At 38.3% G+C, this 27,847-nt stretch overlaps 1 protein-coding gene across 2 annotated transcripts in view; it reads left to right on the plus strand.

The window, feature by feature from the left end:
* The window catches only part of LOC124136456 (nicotinate phosphoribosyltransferase-like), an 80,658-nt gene that overhangs the window by 48,364 nt on the left and 4,447 nt on the right, over nucleotides 1-27,847 (plus strand). For both annotated transcript variants that reach the window (XM_046502370.2, XM_046502371.2), the window contains exons 12-13: nucleotides 16,946-17,017; nucleotides 23,459-23,566. In XM_046502370.2, coding sequence (XP_046358326.1) covers nucleotides 16,946-17,017; nucleotides 23,459-23,566 — 180 coding nt within the window. The remainder of the gene's footprint in view (nucleotides 1-16,945; nucleotides 17,018-23,458; nucleotides 23,567-27,847) is intronic.

A 27,847-nucleotide genomic window follows, 5' to 3' on the forward strand; every position in this document is an offset into this window, starting at 1 on the left:
ATAAGACCGGAGAGAGAAAACGTCACCCCCGCCGCAACAACAAGTTCAATTAGAGGTTAGCCCGCATATAATGCTATAAGGACATGACTACTCCAGCTACAGACGGTAAAATGTTGGTAAACGCGACTTATCATTCAGCGGTGGTCACCGGCTTGGCCATTGGCTATGCTCGTATGGCTAAAATGATTACTAAAGCCACACCTCCCAAGCTAGATTTTAATAGTTATGATATTGGTATGATGGTTCTGGATATTGGATTAGCAATGGCAACGAAGGATATGCTCATCAAACAAGGGCTTATTGCGGAAGACATAATGAAGTAATTAAACATTTGAATATATTATATTATCGAACATTTGAACATTTTATATGGCAACAATTGCGATGATGGTCGGTGGAGCTATTGTTAATGCTCTAGCTTTTTCGGGGAGTAATTTTTTATTTTCTAGTATGAGGGAATCAAACGCTAAAGAAGTTGAAGAGGTGCGTAAACGACATAACGAAGCAATGGAACAACTCCAAGCAGCCCAGTCACAATATACGCAGCAGAGAATTAAGAGATTAGACTTTATTCATGAACAACTGATTAAGGAAGGACATTCAATTAAAACGTTTAATGATGTCGAATATGCCATGAACGAATACTACCTCGTTTTTGGGAAAAAACTAGACCCAATACCGAGACCAACAATGAGTCAGTTTTATACACCGTCAGAGGAACAAAAGAACCGTGAGGTCGCATTTGTGATTATTGGGTTATCTGCTGTATTGATTTTCAGCTATTCACTAGTGTAGATCTATGTGATTTGCATTTAGACAAATGATATGATAGATGTATAACCATGAATAATTGCAAATTTACGCTCATGGGGAAGACGACTCTATGTAATCGACGCTGTGTTGATATTTACTGCGGTATACACAATTATTACATCAGGCGCGGACACATAAACTATACGTGTTCTGAATGCGGGATAGGGGTCAAAGGTCGTTATTGTTTATGTAAGAAACACGGTGCTGATAGGGTCAGGAACCAGATTATTTATGCTAGGAAGAGAGATTACATCAATGAGAGGAATAGGTTGGGGAGAATACGTATTTAGATATATGAAAACAACCAATTAGACATTTGTCTCATTTTGCATATACCATTCAACCACAATGGTTTTTGTCAGAGAGTTAAAAGCTATGGCAAAGCAACGTGGTCTACGTGGATATTCTCATATGAGAAAAGCTGAATTGATTACCTTACTCGGTTTGGAATACAACAAACCCCAGACTGTTAGAGAACTCAAAGCTCGAGCGAGAATCAGTGGGCTGAGAGGTTATTCTCGAATGAGAAGAGCTGAATTGATCGCTTTACTAGATAATAATGATGATAATAATCAACAAGAACAAGACGATGATGATAATAAACAACAAGAATTAATATTTGTACCCACATCCGCCGGCGTTGGTAAATATCTAAGAGGTTGGAAGATGGATATTAATTCCAACATGGATGTTAACGATATTAAGCCCATCATATGGAGTAAAATTAACGAGGAGTTAGATGATTTACATAGTATAAAATACCAGCTGACGATTAAAATGTTATTGAGTAAAAGTAACACAGATGATAGCACCGAATATACGGAACCATATTTCCGTAGCAATCAAGAAGTTATAACCGAATCCGATACTATAAACGCATCATTAGATACATCAATTCAGAGGATACAGGAAACTTTAGAACGCTGGACTAATAGAGGTTCGGGTTGGGGTGTGGATAGAATCGATAGTTTATATTTAGATATAGCAAATTATATGCCCTTCAAAGGTGGATCTTATATAGATTTACCCCCGTATTATAAGAAGAAAAAATCCATAATAAACGTAAAAAATAAATCCGATGATTGTTTAAGAATGATGATAAGATCTGCATTGTTCCCCGTAGACAAGCATCCGGATAGACCTTCTAGCTATCCCCAAAACGATGGACTCAACTTTCGATGGTATAGACGAACCTACACCAATATCACAAATTGATTAGGTGGAAAAGCAAAATAATTTAGCTATAAATGTTTTCGGACATTCTAAAGGAATTGTTGTACACAGGATAAGCTCCGCTCCAGAACATATTCCCAGAATCAATTCATTTCTGATCGAAAAAGATGGTAAATATCATTATACATGGATAAAGAGTTTAAACAGGGTGCTATACGATCAAACAAAACATAAGGAAAAGAAATATTTCTGTGAAAGATGCCTACATGGGTACAGCAGACAAGATCTATTAGAAGCTCATAAAGAAGACTGTAGAGGTGTTGGACAGAATGCTATCAGGATCGATATGCCTAAAGAGGGAAAAAATATATTAAAATTTGAACATTATTGTAATCAAATGCCAGTACCGTACGTAATTTACGCCGACTTCGAAGCGCTTATCAAACCCATAGAAAATAATCAAGATAATAATCAAGATAGTAGTTTTACGTACAAAACTCAAGAACATATTCCTTGTGGGTTTGGATATATAGTTGTAAGGTATGATGGGAAAACAAACACTCCCGTGATTTACAGAGGTCCCGATGCAGCGGGGAAAGTTCCTAGAATATCTACAAAACGAAGAGAGAATAATCAGGAAAAATTATCGTGTAAGAAACCCATGCGTATGGAGAGCAATAATTGGAGGGTCCATAAGAAGTCAACGAGTTGTCACGTTTGTAATAAACCCTTGAATTGGGATTCCGTAAGAGATCATTGCCACGTCACGGGTAATTATCAGGGAGCCGCTCATAACGAGTGTAACTTGAAACTAAAAATGAATTCTCAAACAATACCCATCCCCGTTGTGTTTCATAACCTTAGGGGATACGATTCACATCTCATCATGCAAGCTATCTCAAAGACCGACGGCGGTTTAATGTGCATTCCTAACAATATGGAAAAATACATATCGTTCTTGTTGACTAAACCTATACATTATAGGGACAAGGATGGGAAATCTAGAACAAAGCAAAGTAATGGGCTTAGATTCATAGACTCCGTACAGTTTCTATTTTCTTCCCTGGACAATTTAGCTAATGCGAACAATCCCGATGACTTTGCGATAACAAATCAATATACCGATAAGATAACTCGTCATTTGTTGCTGAGAAAAGGTGTATATCCTTACGAATATATGGATGATTGGTCTAGATTCGAAGAAACTGAATTACCACCCCTCGAATCATTCTATAGTAACTTAACAGAATCTAAAATAACAGATGCCGATTATGAACACGCTCTGACGGTGTGGGATAAATTAGGTTGTAAGAATTTAGGCGATTATCACGATCTGTACTTAAAAACCGATGTACTGTTACTCGCCGATATATTCGAGATATTTAGAAAGACATGTTTAAAACAATACGGCTTGGACCCGGCATGGTACTATTCCAGTCCCGGACTATCGTGGGATGCATTGTTGAAGAAGACCGGCGTAGAACTAAAATTACTCACAGATTACGATATGCACTTGTTTATTGAGAAAGGATTAAGAGGTGGTATATCGATGGCAGCGAAAAGGTATTCTAAGGCTAATAATAAATTAGTGGAAGGATACGATCCTAGTAAACCCGACACGCACATATTATATCTCGACGCTAACAATTTGTACGGATGGGCTATGAGTCAACCTTTACCCACGGGTGGTTTTGAGTGGGTCAATGTGAATGATATCTCCAATAATGATGCGAATAAAGGGTACATACTAGAAGTTGACTTGGAATATCCAAGTTCGTTACATAAAGATCATAACAGTTATCCGCTAGCTCCCGAAAGATTAATGGTTAATAAAGATTGGATGTCGGAATATCAACACTCCTTGAAGATTAATGGTTAATAAAGATTGGATGTCGGAATATCAACACTCCTTGATGGGTAATAGTAGGTTAGCTAATGTAGAAAAACTCGTACCAAATTTGATGGACAAGACAAAATATATAGTTCACTACAGAAATCTCCAGTTGTATCTATCGTTAGGTATGAAACTTAAGAAAATACACAGAGTTCTAAAGTTCGATCAAAGCCCTTGGATGGAGCCCTATATAAGGTTGAACACAGATTTAAGAAAGATAGCTACCAGCGATTTCGAAAAGAATCTGTATAAGCTCATGAATAACTCAGTATTTGGTAAAACTATGGAGAATCTAAGGAAGCGTGTTGATGTTAAATTAGTCAGATCTAATGAGGAAGAAAGACTCAGGAAACTTATAGCCAGTCCGGCTTTTAACAGAAGCAAGATATTCGATAACGACTTAGCCACGTTGCATATGCAGAAGAGTAATATAAAATTCAACAGACCGGTGTACGTCGGTATGAGTATTCTCGACTTGTCAAAACACTTAATGTATGACTTTTATTACAACGATTTTAAGAAGCAATACGGCGATAGATGCGAGGTTTTATATACCGACACAGATTCTTTGTTGATGGAAATACAAACCGAGGATGTGTATAAAGATATGGCAGAAAAAATAGATATGTACGACACGAGCGATTACCCAAAAGATAATCCACTGCACAGCGTTGTAAATAAAAAGGTGTTAGGTAAGATGAAGGATGAATGTGCTGGGCCCCCTATAGCGGAGTATGTAGGATTAAGACCTAAGATGTATTCTATAAAGAAGTCCGATAATGGAGAGATAAGAAAAGCTAAGGGCGTTAAGAAGTATGTTGTAAAAAAGCATATCAAACACAAACAGTATAAAGAATCATTATTCAAAGGTAGAACGTTCAAACACGAGATGAACTCTTTAAGAAGTTACGATCATAGGATATATGGATTAAGAATGAACAAGACATCATTATCCCCCTTAGATACAAAGAGATGGATTGATAATGATGGTGTAACTACCTATGCTTATGGTTATGGTGGTAATACCGTACCGTTGGGAACTATGAACAACTCTTCTCGTACAAATGCCCTACCCGGTCCATCTTGAAGCTAATAAAGAATAGGCTCTCCTTCTTTCGTAACAAATCAACTAATGTTATAAGTCTTAAGGGACCATATTGGATCGGTTGCGCGACGTAGGCCTCCTTCGAGTTCACCTGCCTGGTATAAATATCTTACCCTTACTCTATCCAGAAGTTTTCGTTCTTTGCCTCTCCTCGGTGCTGAAGATTGGGAAGTCAAGGATTTCATTTTAATCGCATCGGATGGTTTCTTCCCTATTAATCTCGTTACTTCATTATTCAGCGCTGATACAACGGCCTCTCTTTCACCACGGACGATTTCGACATTGTGCTTTGTTAACAGTTTTGTTATCGATCCCATAAACTCGCGACCGGGATCTACTTGAAATAGCTTAGGCCATTTGAGCGGTCCGCGTTTATATATACGACTCATTGCATTAGCTACTTCTGTTGAATCTGTTGATATTTTATGACAATTAATGTGTACATGTCTTCAAAGAATCATTTTAGGCCAATTAAACATGTACATGTCATCCAAGAATCATTTTAGGCCAATTAATGAGTACATGTCATCCAAGTGATATTTTAGGCCAATTAAACATGTACATGTCATCCAAGTATTATTTTAGGCCAATTAAACATGTACATGTCATCCAAGTATTATTTAAGGACAATTAACATGTTCATGTCATCCAAGTATTATTTGAGGCCAATTGAATATGTACATGTCATCCAAGTATTATTTTAGGACAATTAAACATGTACATGTCATCCAAGTATTATTTTAGGACAATTAACATGTACATGTCATCCAAGTATTATTTTACGACAATTAATGTGTACATTTCATCCAATTATTATTTTAGGCCAATTAATGTGTACATGTCATCCAAGTATTATTTTAGGACAATTAATGTGTACATGTCATCCAAGTATTATTTTAGGACAATAAATGTGTACATGTCATCCAAGTATTATTTTAGGACAATTAATGTGTACATGTCTTCCAAGTATTATCTTAGGACAATTAAACATGTACATGTCATCCAAGTATTATTTTAGGACAATTAACATGTTCATGTCATCCAAGTATTATTTTAGGACAATTAACATGTACATGTCTTCCAAGTATTATTTTAGGACAATTAAACATGTACATGTCGTCCAAGTATTATTTTAGGTCAATTCAACATGTACATGTCATCCAAGTATTATTTTAGGACAATTAACATGTACATGTCATCCAAGTATTATTATACGACAATTAATGTGTACATTTCATCCAATTATTATTTTAGGCCAAATAAACATGTACATGTCATCCAAGAATCATTTTAGGCCAATTAAACATGGACATGTCATCGAAGTATTATTTTAGGACAATTAACATGTACATGTCATCCAAGCAATATTTTAGGCCAATGAAACATGTACATGTCATCCAAGTATTATTTTAGGACAATTAAACATGTACGTGTCTTCCAAGTATTATTTTAGGAGAATTAATGTGTACATGTCATCCAATTATTATTTTAGGCCAATTAAACATGTACATGTCATCCAAGTATTATTTTACGACAAATAACATGTACATGTCATCCAAGTATTATTTGAGGACAATTAATATGTTCATGTCATCCAAGTATTATTTTGTGACAATTAATGTGTACATGTCATCCAATTATTATTTTAGGCCAAATAAACATGTACATGTCATCCAAGAATCATTTTAGGCCAATTAAACATGGACATGTCATCGAAGTATTATTTTAGGACAATTAAACATGTACGTGTCTTCCAAGTATTATTTTAGGAGAATTAATGTGTACATGTCATCCAAGTATTATTTTAGGACAATTAACATGTGCATGTCTTCGAAGTATTATCTTAGGACAATTAAACATGTACATGTTATTCAAGTATTATTTTAGGACAATTAACATGTACATGTAATCCAAGTATTATTTTAGGACAATTAATGTGTACATGTCATCCAAGTATTATTTTATGACAATTAAACATGTACATGTTATCCAAGTATTATTTTAGGACAATTAACATGTGCATGTAATCCAAGTATTATTTTAGGACAATTAATGTGTACATGTCATCCAAGTATTATTTGAGACCAATTAAACATGTACATGTTATCCAAGTATTATTTTAGGACAATTAACATGTGCATGTCTTCGAAGTTTTATCTTAGGACAATTAAACATGTACATGTTATTCAAGTATTATTTTAGGACAATTAACATGTACATGTTATCCAAGTATTATTTTAGGACAATTAAACATGTACATGTCGTCCAAGTATTATTTTAGGCCAATTAAACATGTACATGTCATCCAAGTATTATGTTAGGACAATTAACATGTACATGTCATCCAAGTATTATTTTACGACAATTAATGTGTACATTTCATCCAATTATTATTTTAGGCCAATTAATGTGTACATGTCATCCAAGTATTATTTTAGGACAATTAATGTGTACATGTCATCCAAGTATTATTTTAGGACAATAAATGTGTACATGTCATCCAAGTATTATTTTAGGACAATTAATGTGTACATGTCTTCCAAGTATTATCTTAGGACAATTAAACATGTACATGTCATCCAAGTATTATTTTAGGACAATTAACATGTACATGTCTTCCAAGTATTATTTTAGGACAATTAACATGTACATGTCTTCCAAGTATTATTTTAGGACAATTAAACATGTACATGTCGTCCAAGTATTATTTTAGGCCAGTTCAACATGTACATGTCATCCAAGTATTATTTTAGGACAATTAACATGTACATGTCATCCAAGCAATATTTTAGGCCAATGAAACATGTACATGTCATCCAAGTATTATTTTAGGACAATTAAACATGTACGTGTCTTCCAAGTATTATTTTAGGAGAATTAATGTGTTCATGTCATCCAATTATTATTTTAGGCCAATTAAACATGTACATGTCATCCAAGTATTATTTTACGACAAATAACATGTACATGTCATCCAAGTATTATTTGAGGACAATTAATATGTACATGTCATCCAAGTATTATTTTGTGACAATTAATGTGTACATGTCATCCAATTATTATTTTAGGCCAAATAAACATGTACATGTCATCCAAGAATCATTTTAGGCCAATTAAACATGGACATGTCATCGAAGTATTATTTTAGGACAATTAAACATGTACGTGTCTTCCAAGTATTATTTTAGGAGAATTAATGTGTACATGTCATCCAAGTATTATTTTAGGACAATTAACATGTGCATGTCTTCGAAGTATTATCTTAGGACAATTAAACATGTACATGTTATTCAAGTATTATTTTAGGACAATTAACATGTACATGTAATCCAAGTATTATTTTAGGACAATTAATGTGTACATGTCATCCAAGTATTATTTTATGACAATTAAACATGTACATGTTATCCAAGTATTATTTTAGGACAATTAACATGTGCATGTAATCCAAGTATTATTTTAGGACAATTAATGTGTACATGTCATCCAAGTATTATTTGAGGCCAATTAAACATGTACATGTTATCCAAGTATTATTTTAGGACAATTAACATGTGCATGTCTTCGAAGTTTTATCTTAGGACAATTAAACATGTACATGTTATTCATGTATTATTTTAGGACAATTAACATGTACATGTTATCCAAGTATTATTTTAGGACAATTAATGTGTACATGTCACCCAAGTATTATTTTAGGACAATTAATGTGTACATGTCATCCAAGTATTATTTTAGGACAATTAATGTGTACATGTCATCCAAGTATCATTTTAGGCCAATTAATGTGTACATGTCATCCAAGTATAATTTTAGGCCAATTAATGTGTACATGTCATCCAAGTATTATTTTAGGACAATCAATGTGTACATGTCATCCAAGTATTATTTTAGGCCAATTAATGTGTACATGTCATCCAAGTATTATTTTAGGACATTCAATGTGTACATGTCATCCAAGTATTATTTTAGGACAATCAATGTGTACATGTCATCCTTTGTCAGGCTCTCTGAATCTTCTCACACGCGCTTGGTGACCAGGTTGAAATTCTCTTAATGAACTCTTCTTATCATGGGCCTGTTTATTGATCAGTGATCATGAATGTTAGGCTGAATTAAATCAAGGTGTGTCTAAATTTGTCTTTTCATAAGCATCTCAGCTGGGGTGAGGCCTGTGACTGTGTGTGAGGTGGATCGATACTTGATCAACAGATTTGACGGTTTCTCTTCTGGATCATTTTCAGTTGAGGCTTTCATATTATTTTTCAGTGTTCGGACAAATCTTTCTGCAGCCCCATTAGTTGCTAGACTACGTGTTGAATGACATTATTCTTTAAGAACGAACTTCTGCAGCTAACTGGGGCCCATTCTCTGACACAAGTTCATTTGGAAGACCATGGATAGCAAATGTCTGTCTGAAAATCTGTATTGTCTTCATCATTGTGGTAGTGTGGGTGAGATAAACCTCTGGCCATTTGGAACGAACATCAATTAACACTAGGTAGTTTCTCCCTTTGTACTCTGCATAATCAATAAGCACTTGTTGCCATGGGTGAGTTGGCCATGACCATTCCTGTAAAAGAGCTGTGGCTGGTGTGCATTTAACTGAAATACACAGTGGACATGTTTTCACCATAGTCTCTATGTCACTGTCGAGAGAAGGACGCTAAACGTAACTTCTTGCGAGTCTCCCTTCATTCTGACAATTCCCAAATGCTTGGTGTGCAGTTCTTCCAACAGCCCAGGGCATAGGAATGTTGGCACCACTACTTGTAGGCCCCATAGTAACACTACTCTTTAAACTGAGTGTTCATTTTGTCAATCAAAATAGATCTTCAGATCAAGTTGAGACACCTCTGACGGCCATCCACTTAGAGTGAGATCTATCATGGATAAATTTGGAATAAATCTGGCATAATACTGGAGCATGCCCAAGAATGATCTAAACTGTTGTTGATTCCTTGGTGCTGGTGCATCAACAATGGCTTGCACTTTGTCTGCTATTGGATGCAGACCGTCTTTGACAATGATGTGTCCCAGGTATTGTACCCATTTCTTCAGGAACTGGCATTTATCTTTCTTTAGCTGGACTCCATGTTGTCCAAGTCTTGTTGATTCTTGATCTACGACATTGAGGTTTTCTTCTGGACTTTTCTCTCCTTTTTCGTAATTACATCGTGAAAAGCAATAGTACATGGAATTCCCTGCAAAAGCTTCTTTATTGTAGCTTTGAAAATGAGGGACAACTAGCAATTCCAAAGGCCAGTCGGTTGTAACAATACAGACCTTTGTGTGTGTTGATCACCAAATTTTCTTCACTGATTTTTATCTGATGATAAGCTTTTATTAAGTCAACTTTAGAGAAGAGTTGATTTCCTGTTAGAGTTGCAGATATGTCAGCTTGAATATTTGTCAACTTCTATATTGGTGTCACAGTTGGTTTGTAATTGCCACAAATTCTAATTTCAGCAGAATTCTTCGGAATGACCACTATGGGAGTAGCCCATTCTCTCGTCTTCACTTGTGATGTGACCCATTCCCCTTCAAGACAATCTAGCCCCTCTTCAACTTGTTTAACCCTTGATAGGTCCAAGTTTCTCTTCAAACAATGACTTGTGCTTCTTCAATAAACTGTCAATCTCTTGTTCGTAGTTGTCAACATTGTCAATGTCACTAAAAGGCTTGTTTACATTTTTGTTGGACAATTTCTTCCAATTTATTGGCAATGTGAAATCCAATCTCTGTCTAAAATTGGGGTTTAACCTTTATCAATGATAACACATGCCTATCACCATTATGTTCTACTGCAACTTTAGCTTTCCCACACAATGGCACACATTCACCTGAATAAGTCTTTAATATCCTATCTGTCTTTTTCGAGTTTCACACAAAATTTCTGCATTAGAGCCGATCCTGTGTCAAGTTCCATGGATACTGGAATGTTGTTTAGATTCACTTCACCATCACCAAATCACAACTTCTGGTTTCCTTCCCCGTGTGAAATAAACCAAGTTTGTCATCTTCATTTTTGTAGGTTTCATTGTCCACTTCACACAGAAATTTTGTCGTAACTGTTTTGTTTCTCCCTCTAGATCCACATTGTAATTGTAAATATCAATTCTTGCCACGCTGATTACATTTATAGGGCTTGTACTTGTAATTGTCCAATGAGTGATTGAAATATCCACACCAGAAGCACATTTGTTGTTGTGAACTTGACCTGTCAGATCCAGGTCCTGAAGAAGCCTTTTCATTGGTTGGCCGCTTGTTCATTAATTTGTTTACTGACAAGCTAGACTATATGCTGGTGCTTGAAAGGTGAATTCTTTTCAGCCAATTCCATTGCTGTATCCCTTGCTGTGACTAATTTTAATTCAGATTCAGACATTTTTTTTCTGAATTTCAGGACTCCTCAGTCCACATACAACTTGTTAATGCACGATCACGTAAAGCATTCTACAGAGAGCTAATTGCATGTACACCGATATTTCTTAGGAACTCGAAACACTGCATAATCTTTCTGCAATACAGTTAGTATTGTTACATGATTAATTTTGTGGATGTGTGGAGCTTTGACCATGTGTTTCGGCTTGCCCACACACGACAGCTTGAATTAAATACTTTCGTAAGTGATTTATGATCTATAATTACCAAAGGTGTTCAAAGTACAATGTATTTGTTAGAAATGTGGCCCTTGTGCATGTCACTGATGAGGTTGTCGCATGTGGAAAGCCTTCTGCCCGTATCCCCCTCCAAAAGGTAGAGGAGGATACTGTCAGTCCATTTTTATCAAATGTTCAGTTTTGAGGTTTAGTCATATTTAACCATACAGACGCAAGCAGAGTCTTTTTTTCTTTTTAAAATAGTATTCAGCTATATTTTCTAGCATCAATGCACGTGTACCCATGCTTCACTTACGTATTGGCCTAACGAAAATGTTGAAGCGAAAACCAGCATCATGTCATGGTACTCTTGACATTACTCTTTTTCACATGAAATTACGCTTTTATACCCCACTGATTACTCCAAAGATTCAATTAGGGTTGGCATCTCTGCAATTGCATTTGCAAGAAAAATTTGTTCAAATCGTTCAATGTACGTCTCACTTTTATCAAATTCTTCTCATCTTCCAAATAAACCATGATGAGGACAACAAGATGAATACTTACTGCGAGAACATAGAATTTCATTTGTCCAATAGTAATATCTATGAATATGAAATAATCCGAGAACACATACTCCAGGAATTTCCAAGAATCCTTTGTAATAACACTTTACTGAATCTTGCACTTCTTCGTTTTCGTTTTCATCACTACGCCCAAGAATGGTTTTCTTGTGACATACTTTTTGTTGATATTCTTTTGTTCAATGATCACTTTCATGAACGTTTTTTTTGTGATGAAACAATTCGTTGACATTTTGTTGCACAAATGTTCACTGTTTCGTCGGTTCGCGGGAAGCTTTGACGTTGACTGGTCAAACTGTTCCATATTAAAAATATATCAACTGTACCAAAGTGCTATGTTCATTATTGCTTAAAATATATATTGTAAAAGCTGTTGTTTCTGATATGATAATAGTTTCAGGTACAATTTCTTCTGGTCATTGCATCACAATCCTGTGAAGTTATATCATCAGGTATTTTTTAAATGAATCACTGGTAGAAAATGTATATACAGCTGGTTGCTATTTCTGGCTTAGTTTGTGAGAAAATGCACACAGTATTTTTAATCCCTGCATGTAAGACAATGCGTATCAGAACAGGAAACGCAATTTAATGGTAGTTCATGAAGTCTAGTGATGTTTTGTTGCAAATTTCACAGTTTTATTGTCCAAGTTTGTTATTACCTGTTCATCCATCTGAATTTGCTGAATGGATGTGTACATAACAATGTAGTTTATTTACTGCGCATAATTCTCGAAAAATGTATGCATTATATAAAAAAGTTTTTTTTACTCCCCCCTAGAATTTGGGTAGGGAAGGTAACTCTGGTCAGTTGACAGGTGTAGTCAGCCTCGCTGACTTGGTTGATGCATGTCATCGTATCCCAAATGTGTGGATCGATGCTCATGATATCAATCACTAGATTGTCTGGTCCAGACTCGATTATTTACAGACCGCCATCATATGGCTGGAATATTGCTGAGTGCGGCGTTAAACAACAATCAAACAAACAAACAGTTGACAGGTGATTCAGCTGTTCGTAAAATTGCTTATTCATCAATATTTGAGAAAACACAAGTGTCCGTAAGTGCACTGTAAACTGAACAACCCTACATTCGCACTTGAAATTTGCAGTTGTTATGCCAACCTATTATTATATTGTCTTTTCTGGAATAAAATCCTGTTAAAATAAAAGTCTAAATCAGAAGCATATCTTTCTGTATGAGTTATTAAACAGAATATACAAAGATTATCTCTTAAATATTCTTAAAGCAATGTAAATTATGTTCTTTGTATTGCTATTCAGCAAATTCCAAATGCAAATAATAAAATAAACAGAATGAGCTCAATATATCATTACAATACGGTACATGATGAAATTCACAGATGCAGGTGCTTCAGGTGTCTGGGCACTAACCATCGAGGTAATAGTTGCAATCATAGAATCACCTGTGGAAGTTGTACCACAACTCATAGTAGATTTCTTCACTCAACAAAGAGAAGTTGTGACAATGATGTTATTAAAGCTGAAACTCTTGAAACCGAAAACAACTTGGAAGTCAGGTCTGTCTGTAGTCACAACGTCTTCCACTAAATCTAGCAAGTCAACGCTAGTATCATTGAGAAAAGTGCCAGTAGTTCTAAAGAATGGAAAGAACAGAATTATTGTTAATGTACTATTGAGTGATGCCAGCACACAGACTTATATTAATCAAGCTGCTGCCTCAGAATTAGGGTTAATTCAATGGGCAACATTGAACATTAGAGACTATGTCAGTTCAAATTGGGCTAGAGAATTTGAATGGTTCAAACAATACTACAATATCTGCCTTAGCTACTCAGATTTCTAGACAGATGCAAGTTGTTGATTGGCAGAAGTTTGTAGGCAGATGGAAACACCTGGACAGCATTGAGTTTCCAAAAGTTAAATCTCCCCATATAATAGATCTCCTTATTGGAATGGATTATCTTGAACTGTATAGATCCTATCAGGATATCCCAGGTGAGGAAGGTGAGCCAGCAGCACAGCTAACTCCCTCAGGTTGGACCTGTGTTGGTAGAATACCAGGTATAAGTGATGGTTGTCACAATTCGGGCACATATTTCATTGACAGTAGGAAAGTTGTGTTCAATATTACAGAAATTGATAGGGCAACTACAAAGGTTTGCATTGTCTTTGAATGACTGTATTCAGCGAGGTCCAAAATTACAAGGGGACCTTTTTCAGATATTGCTTAGGCTTTGAAGGTATCCATAGTATGTGACATTGCAGAAATGTATCTTCGAATAGAAATGTTGACAAAAGACAGGTCTTTCTTTCGATTTCTTTGGAGGTAAAACAATCAGAATGACATGACACAGGTTTACGTGTTCTCAAGTGCAGTCGGGGTGTTAATGCCTTTCTGTACATATCACAAGAACATGCTAGAAGATTTCAAGATATTCCACCAAAAGCTGCTGAAATTGTGTTAAAATCGACCTCTATGGATGACAAAACGACTCCCTTCCAAATGAGTTCGAAGCCATAGAGATGTGTGAGCATTGAACTGAGTTCAGGTATGTGCGCAAGAAAGTGGTTCAGCAATTCCCCTGAATTTTTACAGAAAATTCCCATAGAAAATAGGGCTACTGAGGTTGATCTTGGTAGGGATGAGTTGTCAACTGCAAAAACACTTGGTTTGACGTGGGTTGCTAAATATGACAAGTTTAGCTTCCGTAGTACTAGTACACACAATAGTTGGACACTTACAAAGAGAGGTTTTCTTAAAAATAATGGCTAGGGTATTCGATCCTTTGAAAAAATGAAAAATTTATCATGCAGGAAGTCTAGCTCAGGGGGTTAGATTGAGATGAAGAGCTTTAAACTGATTTGAAAAAGAAAGCGTTGCTTTGGCTCAATCAAGTGAAAGAGATGGAGACTGTTAGATTCCAGAGATGCTTGCAACTCAACTTCAACATTGAGGACAGGAGATTGCATGTTTTCGTTGATGCATTAGAAAGTGCATATGGGGCAGTTGTATACAAAGTGACTAACTATCAAAAAGGGACAGTGTCTAGTTGCTTGGTGGCATCAAAATGTCGAGTAGCACCTCTGAAATCAGTCAGCATCTCCTACAACCGACCAATGCCAGCCTACCGTTAGGACACCGTACTGCTACACAGACTCCTTGCTGACCGTCCAGCCACTCGGCTTACCGTATGACTTTCATCAACCAATGTCTCCCAAGCCAGCCGCATGGACTACACAGGAGTACCTAGCCAGCAGTCCAGCCGACGGTCCAGCCGATGGTCCAGCCAACCGAGAAGACAGCCACCGCACGACTACCGTTACCCATGGACCACAAGCCACACGGAGGCAGATTATACCAGAATCATGGTCACCGAAGGATGACGAACCCTTAAGGGTAGACGCGGCATGCTACGATTATCCAACCCCCAGGGGAGATTCCCAAGGCCACTCGGGGGCGGAGTCAGGGGGTGTTGAGGATCAGGCTGAAAACTCACCCCAACGAGACTACACCGAAGGTTATACCTTCGTGGAACTAATTGATGAACTCTACCATCTTATACCTATGCTTCAACCGCCCTGACAGAAAATTCGCCACCCCAGATGCCTGAATACAGGGGATGTCATGCTCCTACATCCTCTCAACACATTCATCAGACATTACCTTGGCCCAGTTACGCTGGCAAGGTCGTTAACCAGTTGACCGATAACATTCACAAGCTCAAACTTGATGAATGACTACCTTTACTACCTATGAAATGGAAGTTCTATAGGATGCACGAGGCTACACTTCTGGAATTCCCAAGTATGGATGAAGATTTCTACAAGTTGGTGCTCAATCCCGACACTTATGTCACATTATTGGCATCGCGGTTCAAGTATTTGACATCGGTCTCCAGAAGGAGTTGCACCAGAAACACTCATGACTTATTAGGACTGATCAAGTCGGACTCTTCCATAGCCTCCTAGACTTGATTGTCAGGATGCAGGAAGACTTACTCTCCTCTCAAGTCTGGACTTCTGAGGCTACAACATCAGCAACTTTTAGCCCAGATCAGATCCAGAGCCGTGTCAAACCAAACCAAGAAGTTTATTATGACACAACCTACATCAGCGACCACAACATTTAACGGGAAATTAAAACATGTCATAGATGATGTCACAGCAAAACGTTTCCAAACTTCAATTATCGACTTCCTTACCACCCCCTTCAATGTTATAGACCCTTTCTACCTGTGATGTTTGTTTTATCCTTCTTTATCCATTCAGGGAGCACAGGTAGCCCTGTCATGTAAGGTGCCGCAATTCGCTATCATTGTGGGTTCGGATACCGGTTCGCCTCGATTATGTTTCTATGTCTGTCAGCACCATATCCATGCTCGTGGGTTTCACCAAAGTGGTAAACGTTTGATAGCTGCATCGTTTGGGCTTTCCTCCCACATTAAGTTGACATGGTGTGATGTTACTGGAATGTAGGTCGAAGCTACGTTAAACCCACCTCACTCACTCACTCACTCTTTGCCCATGTATGTTCTTTCAGAACTAATCTAATATGTTCAGAAATATGCACGTGAGCTACAGAGCATTGTGGCCCTATTTTAGTGAGCTAGTTGGCTATGTCTCAGTGTAAGATGGAATGTTGATGATGAATTATTGTCAGAAAAGAAAAGTAGGTAAAAAAAAAGTTTTAATTTGACCTCATCTTTCTCATGTCTCCTGTGACTCAATCTATATATTTCTGTCACTTGACTGGATAATACAATAACAAATTATTTTAATTTATTGCAGGAATCCAAGCGAGCATATGTAAGCCCAGCCAAAGTAGAAAGACTCCACAAACTGTACTGGGATAATGGCAAGGTAGGATTCTCTCTCTCTGCCTCCCTCTATCATCCCGACGATGCAGAGAGTTTCACTCCTATTATTCATGTTCTAAGCTTTTATGTCACGGAACCATATGGACTTTGAATATTTTTGTCATCTTCCAGACGATACCCATAACTCAAGGTGGGCTACAAAGCCTATGGAATACTTATTTATTATGCCCCGGCATATAATTGCGATCAGCCAGTCTGTCCGTCCGTCCGTCCGTCCATCCGTAATCATTTCCTTTTCCGGGGCAGAACTTGAAAACCATTCAGTGTATTTGATCGAAACTTGGCAAATCTATCAGTCACATTTTTTATTTTTTATGTTTCCATATATTAGGACTTAGGTTCTATAAGGGTGGACACACTGAACTGGTGTCATTTGATATTAGGGAGATTTGGAAATGTTTATTTTATAATTTCCATTGCAGCTATTTTGACACGGGCTAAGAGAAATGTTGGGTCAGTTACCTGGTTTGGGACCATAACGTGTTAAAATGGGTGGGGCATATAGATGACTTCGTTGACTATACACTTGTTTAGTTATTGTTTCTTGTAATTTGTCATTTGTTTTCATAAAAACACCCCACAGAAACACACTTGTTTTACTTTCCATTTTATATGGATGTGACCATGGTGGATCTTTTGTGGGTAAACAATGTATGCTTCTTCAAGAACATTCATCTCTTTACTCATTACATACAGAAATGCACATTTACTTGTGGTTAATTTACAGACAGCTGACTCTTGTTCCCTTAGCTGTAGTTGTCCTTATTGATGATGCACAGCGTATTACCAGGTTGTAGGTGTGAGTGGAGTGGAAGGTGTCCTTATTGATGATGCACAGTGTATGACCAGGTTGTAGGTGTGAGTGGAGTGGAAGGTGTCCTTATTGATGATGCACAGCGTATTACCAGGTTGTAGGTGTGAGTGGAGTGGAAGGTGTCCTTATTGATGATGCACAGTGTATGACCAGCTTGTAGGTGTGAGTGGAGTGGAAGGTGTCCTAATTGATGATGCACAGCGTATTACCAGGTTGTAGGTGTGAGTGGAGTGGAAGGTGTCCTAATTGATGATGCACAGCGTATTACCAGGTTGTAGGTGTGAGTGGAGTGGAAGGTGTCCTTATTGATGATGCACAGCGTATTACCAGGTTGTAGGTGTGAGTGGAGTGGAAGGTGTCCTTATTGATGATGCACAGTGTATGACCAGCTTGTAGGTGTGAGTGGAGTGGAAGGTGTCCTAATTGATGATGCACAGCGTATTACCAGGTTGTAGGTGTGAGTGGAGTGGAAGGTGTCCTAATTGATGATGCACAGTGTATGACCAGGTTGTAGGTGTGAGTGGAGTGGAAGGTGTCCTAATTGATGATGCACAGTGTATGACCAGGTTGTAGGTGTGAGTGGAGTGGAAGGTGTCCTAATTGATGATGCACAGCGTATTACCAGGTTGTAGGTGTGAGTGGAGTGGAAGGTGTCCTAATTGATGATGCACACTGTATGACCAGGTTGTAGGTGTGAGTGGAATGGAAGGTGTCCTAATTGATGATGCACAGCGTATTACCAGGTTGTAGGTGTGAGTGGAGTGGAAGGTGTCCTAATTGATGATGCACAGTGTATGACCAGGTTGTAGGTGTGAGTGGAGTGGAAGGTGATCTAATTGATGATGCACAGTGTATGACCAGGTTGTAGGTGTGAGTGGAGTGGAAGGTGTCCTAATTGATGATGCACAGTGTATGACCAGGTTGTAGGTGTGAGTGGAGTGGAAGGTGATCTAATTGATGATGCACAGTGTATGACCAGGTTGTAGGTGTGAGTGGAGTGGAAGGTGTCCTAATTGATGATGCACAGTGTATGACCAGCTTGTAGGTGTGAGTGGAGTGGAAGGTGTCCTAATTGATGATGCACAGCGTATTACCAGGTTGTAGGTGTGAGTGGAATGGAAGGTGTCCTTATTGATGATGCACAGCGTATTACCAGGTTGTAGGTGTGAGTGGAGTGGAAGGTGTCCTTATTGATGATGCACAGTGTATTACCAGGTTGTAGGTGTGAGTGGAGTGGAAGGTGTCCTAATTGATGATGCACAGTGTATTACCAGGTTGTAGGTGTGAGTGGAGTGGAAGGTGTCCTTATTGATGATGCACAGCGTATTACCAGGTTGTAGGTGTGAGTGGAGTGGAAGGTGTCCTTATTGATGATGCACAGTGTATGACCAGCTTGTAGGTGTGAGTGGAGTGGAAGGTGTCCTAATTGATGATGCACAGCGTATTACCAGGTTGTAGGTGTGAGTGGAGTGGAAGGTGTCCTAATTGATGATGCACAGTGTATGACCAGGTTGTAGGTGTGAGTGGAGTGGAAGGTGTCCTAATTGATGATGCACAGTGTATGACCAGGTTGTAGGTGTGAGTGGAGTGGAAGGTGTCCTAATTGATGATGCACAGCGTATTACCAGGTTGTAGGTGTGAGTGGAGTGGAAGGTGTCCTTATTGATGATGCACAGTGTATGACCAGGTTGTAGGTGTGAGTGGAGTGGAAGGTGTCCTAATTGATGATGCACACTGTATGACCAGGTTGTAGGTGTGAGTGGAATGGAAGGTGTCCTAATTGATGATGCACAGCGTATTACCAGGTTGTAGGTGTGAGTGGAGTGGAAGGTGTCCTAATTGATGATGCACAGTGTATGACCAGGTTGTAGGTGTGAGTGGAGTGGAAGGTGATCTAATTGATGATGCACAGTGTATGACCAGGTTGTAGGTGTGAGTGGAGTGGAAGGTGTCCTAATTGATGATGCACAGTGTATGACCAGGTTGTAGGTGTGAGTGGAGTGGAAGGTGTCCTTATTGATGATGCACAGTGTATGACCAGGTTGTAGGTGTGAGTGGAGTGGAAGGTGATCTAATTGATGATGCACAGTGTATGACCAGGTTGTAGGTGTGAGTGGAGTGGAAGGTGTCCTAATTGATGATGCACAGTGTATGACCAGCTTGTAGGTGTGAGTGGAGTGGAAGGTGTCCTAATTGATGATGCACAGCGTATTACCAGGTTGTAGGTGTGAGTGGAGTGGAAGGTGTCCTTATTGATGATGCACAGCGTATTACCAGGTTGTAGGTGTGAGTGGAGTGGAAGGTGTCCTTATTGATGATGCACAGTGTATTACCAGGTTGTAGGTGTGAGTGGAGTGGAAGGTGTCCTAATTGATGATGCACAGTGTATTACCAGGTTGTAGGTGTGAGTGGAGTGGAAGGTGTCCTTATTGATGATGCACAGTGTATTACCAGGTTGTAGGTGTGAGTGGAGTGGAAGGTGTCCTAATTGATGATGCACAGTGTATGACCAGCTTGTAGGTGTGAGTGGAATGGAAGGTGTCCTAATTGATGATGCACAGTGTATGACCAGGTTGTAGGTGTGATTGGAATGGAAGGTGTCCTAATTGATGATGCTCAGTGTATGACCAGCTAGTAGGTGTGAGTGGAATGGAAGGTGTCCTAATTGATGATGCACAGTGTATGACCAGCTTGTAGGTGTGAGTGGAGTGGAAGGTGTCCTTATTGATGATGCACAGTGTATGACCAGCTTGTAGGTGTGAGTGGAGTGGAAGGTGTCCTAATTGATGATGCACAGCGTATTACCAGGTTGTAGGTGTGAGTGGAGTGGAAGGTGTCCTAATTGATGATGCACAGTGTATGACCAGGTTGTAGGTGTGAGTGGAGTGGAAGGTGTCCTAATTGATGATGCACAGTGTATGACCAGGTTGTAGGTGTGAGTGGAGTGGAAGGTGTCCTAATTGATGATGCACAGCGTATTACCAGGTTGTAGGTGTGAGTGGAGTGGAAGGTGTCCTAATTGATGATGCACACTGTATGACCAGGTTGTAGGTGTGAGTGGAATGGAAGGTGTCCTAATTGATGATGCACAGCGTATTACCAGGTTGTAGGTGTGAGTGGAGTGGAAGGTGTCCTAATTGATGATGCACAGTGTATGACCAGGTTGTAGGTGTGAGTGGAGTGGAAGGTGATCTAATTGATGATGCACAGTGTATGACCAGGTTGTAGGTGTGAGTGGAGTGGAAGGTGTCCTAATTGATGATGCACAGTGTATGACCAGGTTGTAGGTGTGAGTGGAGTGGAAGGTGTCCTTATTGATGATGCACAGTGTATGACCAGGTTGTAGGTGTGAGTGGAGTGGAAGGTGTCCTAATTGATGATGCACAGTGTATGACCAGCTTGTAGGTGTGATTGGAATGGAAGGTATCTGAATTGATGATGCACAGTGTATGACCAGCTTTTAAGTGTGAGTGGAATGGAAGGTGTCCTAATTGATGATGCACAGTGTATGACTAGGTTGTAGGTGTGATTGGAATGGAAGGTGTCCTAATTGATGATGCACAGTTTATCAGCTGATTGAAGGTGTGAGTGGAATGGAAGGTGTCCTCATTGATGATGCACAGTTTATCAGCTGATTGAAGGTGTGAGTGGAATGGAAGGTGTCCTAATTGATGATGCACAGTGTATGACCAGGTTGTAGGTGTGAGTGGAATGGAAGGTGTCCTAATTGATGATGCACAGTTTATCAGCTGCTTGAAGGTTTGAGTGGAATTGAAGGTGTCCTAATTGATGATCCACAGTGTATGACCAGCTTGAAGGTGTGAGTGGAATGGAAGGTGTCCTAATTGATAATGCACAGTATATCAGCTGATTTAAGGTGCATGGTTAGAAACTAACAGTTTTTGTCCACTAGTCCTCATAATGATAACATATAGCAAAACCCTTAAAATTAGCCAATTTCTACTAGTCCTTAGGATACCTTTACCATTGGGCAGTTTGGTAAGGACTACGGGACTAGTGCCAATTTCTAACGCTGAGGTGTGAGTGGAATGGAAGGTGTCCTAATTTATGATGCACAGTGTATGACCAGGTTGTAGGTGTGATTGGAATGGAAGGTGTCCTAATTGATGATGCACAGTATATCAGCTGATTGAAGGTGTGAGTGGAATGGAATGTGTCCTAATTGATGATGCACAGTTTATGAGCTGATTGAAGGTGTGAGTGGAATGGAAGGTGTCCTAATTGATGATGCACAGTTTATCAGCTGATTGAAGGTGTGAGTGGAATGGAAGGTGTCCTCATTGATGATGCACAGTGTATGACCAGGTTGTAGGTGTGATTGGAATGGAAGGTGTCCTAATTGATGATGCACAGTATATCAGCTGATTGAAGGTGTGATTGGAATGGAAGGTGTCCTAATTGATGATGCACAGTTTATGAGCTGATTGAAGGTGTGAGTGGAATGGAAGGTGTCCTAATTTATGATGCACAGTTTATCAGCTGATTGAAGGTGTGAGTTGAATGGAAGGTGATCTAATTGATGATGCACAGTGTATGACCAGCTTGTAGGTGTGATTGGAATGGAATGTGTCCTAATTGATGATGCACAGTGTATGACTAGGTTGTAGGTGTGATTGGAATGGAAGGTGTCCTAATTGATGATGCACAGTATATCAGCTGATTGAAGGTGTGAGTGGAATGGAATGTGTCCTAATTGATGATGCACTGTGTATGACCAGCTTGTAGATGTGATTGGAATAGAAGGTGATCTAATTGATGATGCACTGTGTATGACCAGGTTGTAGGTGTGATTGGAATGGAAGGTGTCCTAATTGATGATGCACTGTGTATGACCAGGATGTAGGTGTGATTGGAATGGAAGGTGTCCTAATTGATGATGCACTGTGTATCACCAGGTTGTAGGTGTGATTGGAATGGAAGGAGTCCTAATTGATGATGCACATTGTATGACCAGCTTGTAGATGTGATTGGAATGGAAGGTGTCCTAATTGATGATGCACAGTTTATGAGCTGATTGAAGGTGTGAGTGGAATGGAAGGTGTCCTAATTTATGATGCACAGTTTATCAGCTGATTGAAGGTGTGAGTGGAATGGAATGTGTCCTCATTGATGATGCACAGTGTATGACCAGCTTGTAGGTGTGATTGGAATGGAATGTGTCCTAATTGATGATGCACAGTGTATGACTAGGTTGTAGGTGTGATTGGAATGGAATGTGTCCTAATTGATGATGCACAGTGTATGACTAGGTTGTAGGTGTGATTGGAATGGAAGGAGTCCTAATTGATGATGCACAGTGTATGACTAGGTTGTAGATGTGAGTTGAATGGAAGGTGATCTAATTGATGATGCTCAGTGTATGACTAGGTTGTAGGTGTGATTGGAATGGAAGGAGTCCTAATTGATGATGCACAATGAATGACTAGGTTCTAGATGTGAGTTGAATGGAAGGTGATCTAATTGATGATGCACAGTGTATGACCAGCTTGTAGGTGTGAGTGGCAACAGCAGAGGAAATATGTCTGTTCTTGTAAGCCGTGAATAGCTTCATTTTACTCTCTTCACCTTCACAATTATTTCTGCCAACAGGTGGCTCAACCATTGCCATCACTGAAAGAAATCCGAGATACAGCCAAATCATCCCTCAATTCTATACGACAAGACCACAAGCGAGCCCTCAACCCTACTCCATACAAGGTAAGGCACCAACTATTTGTGCAGCAATATAAGACTATATTCTTTATGAGGTAATGCTGGAGGTGATTCTTGTGACCTCTAGTCTGCCAGCTAGACCATACATGGAAAGATTGCATGAGTATATACAAGGCAAGCAGACAGCTCATATTCCTGTTATTATCTGTTATTCCACTGATATGTGGGAAATAGTCTGATTTGCCAGCTGAAATAAGTCCCCTGTTGTGGTTTATATGATTATTTGGAGATATTCTTCTAACTACAAAATACCATCTTCAGTTACCATTTGTCACCACTCACCTCACTGGACAAAATATCATCCATTCCAAAAAATCCAAATCTTGGAAATACCACCATTCCAATTGGAAATATGACCATTCCAATATTTGGCTAGGTCATATTTCCAAGCTTGGATTTGTTTGGATTTGTTTGGAAATGTTTGGATACAACATGTCATAATCATATCTGTTCAGTGTTCGAAATACCTGCCTGCCCGACCGTCCGAGACGGGTTGATTTCAACTCGGGCTGCCAGATTTTCAAATCCCCCTGTCCGACGGTCGGGTTATATTTCATATGTGACAATATTCTAAATATTTCCTGATGATAATCAATAATTCACATGTAAAGATGAATGATAAAATGTAACCAAAAAGAAATCCCGTTAGCTTATCCTGAGAAACATATGATTATAGTGGGCAGGCAGGTTTTGGTCAGGGCTGGCAAGTATTTCAGCTAGCCAGTCCTGTGGTCTGGCTGAAATTTTTGGGAGTTTCATACCCTGATCTGTTAAACGTTGTACAACTTTTGACCTTATGTGAGATTAGTAATGACATGAAAGTAAATAATTAAGAGTATTTTGGCACTATGTACCACGAAAAGACCAAATTATGAGCAAATTTAACTAAAAGAATTTCTGTCATTTAAAGTGGCTACTCTTTATATTTAATTTCTTATCTTCCTTGTCTATAATCATATGACATTGACTATGAACTTTGAACAATTAAACAAATATTTTGTTTTCCCATACCGACTTACGGTTGTCGTTGAACAAAGACCGTTTCGAGAATATGGAGGGCCTCATTATTATAATTTGAACTAATATACATATGTACATAATAGTACTAGGTATAAATGAATTTTGATAAGTGTTCGTACAAGAATATGAACTTCGAATTATCTCGGAATTACGCGCAACACATAGGGCGGGAAATTTTATAATTGTTCTGGAACTATCTGACGGTAATTCAAAACAGGGAACAAGATTTCGTCAAATGAATCATTGAGCCAGGAATGCAACGAGTTAAATGCTGACAAAATGAATAAACATATCTGGAACAGAGTAGACTGTTCATGCGGACAATTATATGCTACGTCTATTGCCAATGAAGTTTATCACCCCATGTTATAGCATTTGTTTCATATAAAACATAGAAGCCAAATAAATGGGATAATTAGTTGTTATGAATTAGCTTTACCTCTGTGACATATCACGCAACTAAATGTGAATATATTTATCAAATAATCAATTACAGTAATTAACCTAGTGTCCTTATTTATACACAATTTAATTACGTATTGGGGTACAATATATAATATAATATACATATACACGGAATGATTTCTTATTTTGTCAATTTAATCATAACCCAAATCATACAAATCAAAATGTGAAAGTAGTGACTAACTTTATGATCAAGGGTATAAATACTCAATTGTATCTATTAATCCTAATAGTATAACAATAAACCCTGTGTATATACTGAGCATATTTAGATACATCCGGATCTACGACCGCAGCCATATAATCAATCAAGGAAAGTATATTAGTTTGAATTACAAATGTGCTATCACTAAAACAAAATTTTCCGTTATCCACGTAAGCCTAAACCTGGGAGAAATAAAGTTCTGTTCTGTTCGCCGTCATGATTAGTTGGCGCCAGTCTAGACTGTCCAATCAACGTGAATATACTAACCGTGATGTTACTTGACCAGTTGATGACACCTGTCAAACTCAAAGTGCCCCTGGTCCTCCACCCACCATGTGTAATACTTTAGCGTACTTGATTGTTTAATTTGCAGTTATATCACTGTTAGGCTGAGTGATGAGAGAATACATTTTGTTGTTTTTGTTAACAATCGTTTCCATTTTCAACGTGGTAACCTTATAAGTGACTAACTTTTTTATCATGATGAAATGAAACATATTAAAATAATCAGAGGGACTGACGTTCGCATTTTTCGCATAAATGTCATGCTCGCATTAATTTCATGATTTACTGAAGATAGATTTGACCATTTCTGAGCAACGATCATGTTTGGGTAAGGGAAGTAATCTTGTCTCCGTTTGCAATTAGATTCAGTTCCGAGATCGCCGCTTGACTGTTCGGTACGGCCGAAAGGCGGCATCCATGTTGTTCACGCTCTGCTGATCATGGGGCCTCATTTGTCTGTATTCTGCTTATGAGCCGGGATGCGCATGAAACACAGGTGTCAAAACGAATATATTTACCAATTATACATACGGTCAATTAGCCAGTCCAAGAGACAATACCCTGGTTCTACCACCTTTAGGTGTAATTACGTCGCATGCCCCTGGTTCACGGTTCGTCTGATCTCCCGTCATAAAACCACGATGTTTATTTACCTGGAGCCTCCGACAGCGCCGACTTCCTGTGTACATGTACGTACATGGCAATAAATGGTTTGACAGTTGTTTGACGGAATCAATCAATAATTATTGACACGGTTGATGTTATTAAAATTTGTCACTATTCACAACTCCTATTTTTATTTTTCTATTGTTCAGCTGTATTTTCGACCAGTTTTATATGTATAAAAAATCTTCTCTTGTATTTATAAACCAAACCTAAAAACATTATATAAGAACAATTGTGTTTTTAAAACATAAGTTTTCTATTAAAACAACCATGCAAGTAAGATTTCAGCCGTAATATTACTTTAGTCACTCCACAGATTACACATCTTATATGCTGCAAACGCAGCCAATGTAATGCTACTACGTCACAGCTGCCTCGGTAATTAAGGGCTGGAATGTTTTTGTGAAGGCAGTTAGAGCAGACGAATTTCCCCCCTCGCTGTATAATGACAGTCGCTAACCATATATGTGTATTTTTCATGTTTTTGGCTGGATTTGATTGTCCTTTGGTGAAAACAAATGTTCAATTGTGAAAGCAAACCCTTTTCCCCTGAACGTAAAAGCGACTGACTTTGTTTTTGTCTGAAATATCAACGTTGGAGTCGTTTATATATTCGGAAATCCATATTATGGTTAATATTTATAATATAATATGGACAATGGTAAAATTCATTATCACAGTTTAAGTGCTATTCACAAATGTATGTAAATCTACTTCGTGATGAATGAAGCATGGCAATAAATGTCTGCATCTGATTCTTCATTTGTTCTCTATTCTTTGACGAGAATGAGTTTCGTTAATGATGATTACTCTCACAGATTTTTTGATAAGAGGATAGGACTTTAACTGGAGAATAGTTATGAAAAATATATATATAAGTATAGGCGGTCTGTGCACATGTGGTGAAACTGATACCTCATTGATTTGCTAATCGGGACTTGGAAATCATAGTCTGTCATTAAATTGATTTTAAAATATATGGTTTTGACTGTAGTACGTCCTGACATCATAATATTATGTTGTAAACAACTTATCTTATCTTATGTTAAGTAAAACAATTATTGATAACTTCCTGAATTCCAATTGTTCAATGAACAGAATTATTCACAGTTCTGGCGTGAGACAACAATAAATTAGATGTTACCAAAGATTGTCCATTTTATGATCTTAGGCACATGTCGGCGCACTTACATGTGAGCTGTCTAGACGACTGTCTGTTTTGTAATTAAATGGCAGCTGCCATCCAGCCGAATACTTAATCTTGAGACCTATTAGTTGTCTCAGCACTACGCAATCAGCAATCTAAAAAACAACAAAAAATCCTCATCCTAACCGACTCCCTCAGTGGACTACAAGCCCTCAAAAATAAAAACACTAAAAACCACCCCAAACTAATAAATCAAATACTCAATAGCTCAAACAACTTAACTAGGGCAGGTAAACAAATAGAGTTCATTTGGACCCCCGCCCACGTAGGAATCTTTGGAAATGAAAAGGCAGATAAAGCAGCAAAATTATCCCCTAAACTCCCAGAAATAAGCTTAAACTTACCCAGCTCAAAATCAGAAATCAAAAGTCTCACTAAACAAAAAATCAACAAAAAATGGCAAAAAATATACCAAAAC

The sequence above is a fragment of the Haliotis rufescens genome, unplaced genomic scaffold (genome assembly GCF_023055435.1).
Source record: "Haliotis rufescens isolate VD_foot unplaced genomic scaffold, xgHalRufe1.0.p SCAF_1, whole genome shotgun sequence".
NCBI lineage: Eukaryota > Metazoa > Mollusca > Gastropoda > Lepetellida > Haliotidae > Haliotis > Haliotis rufescens.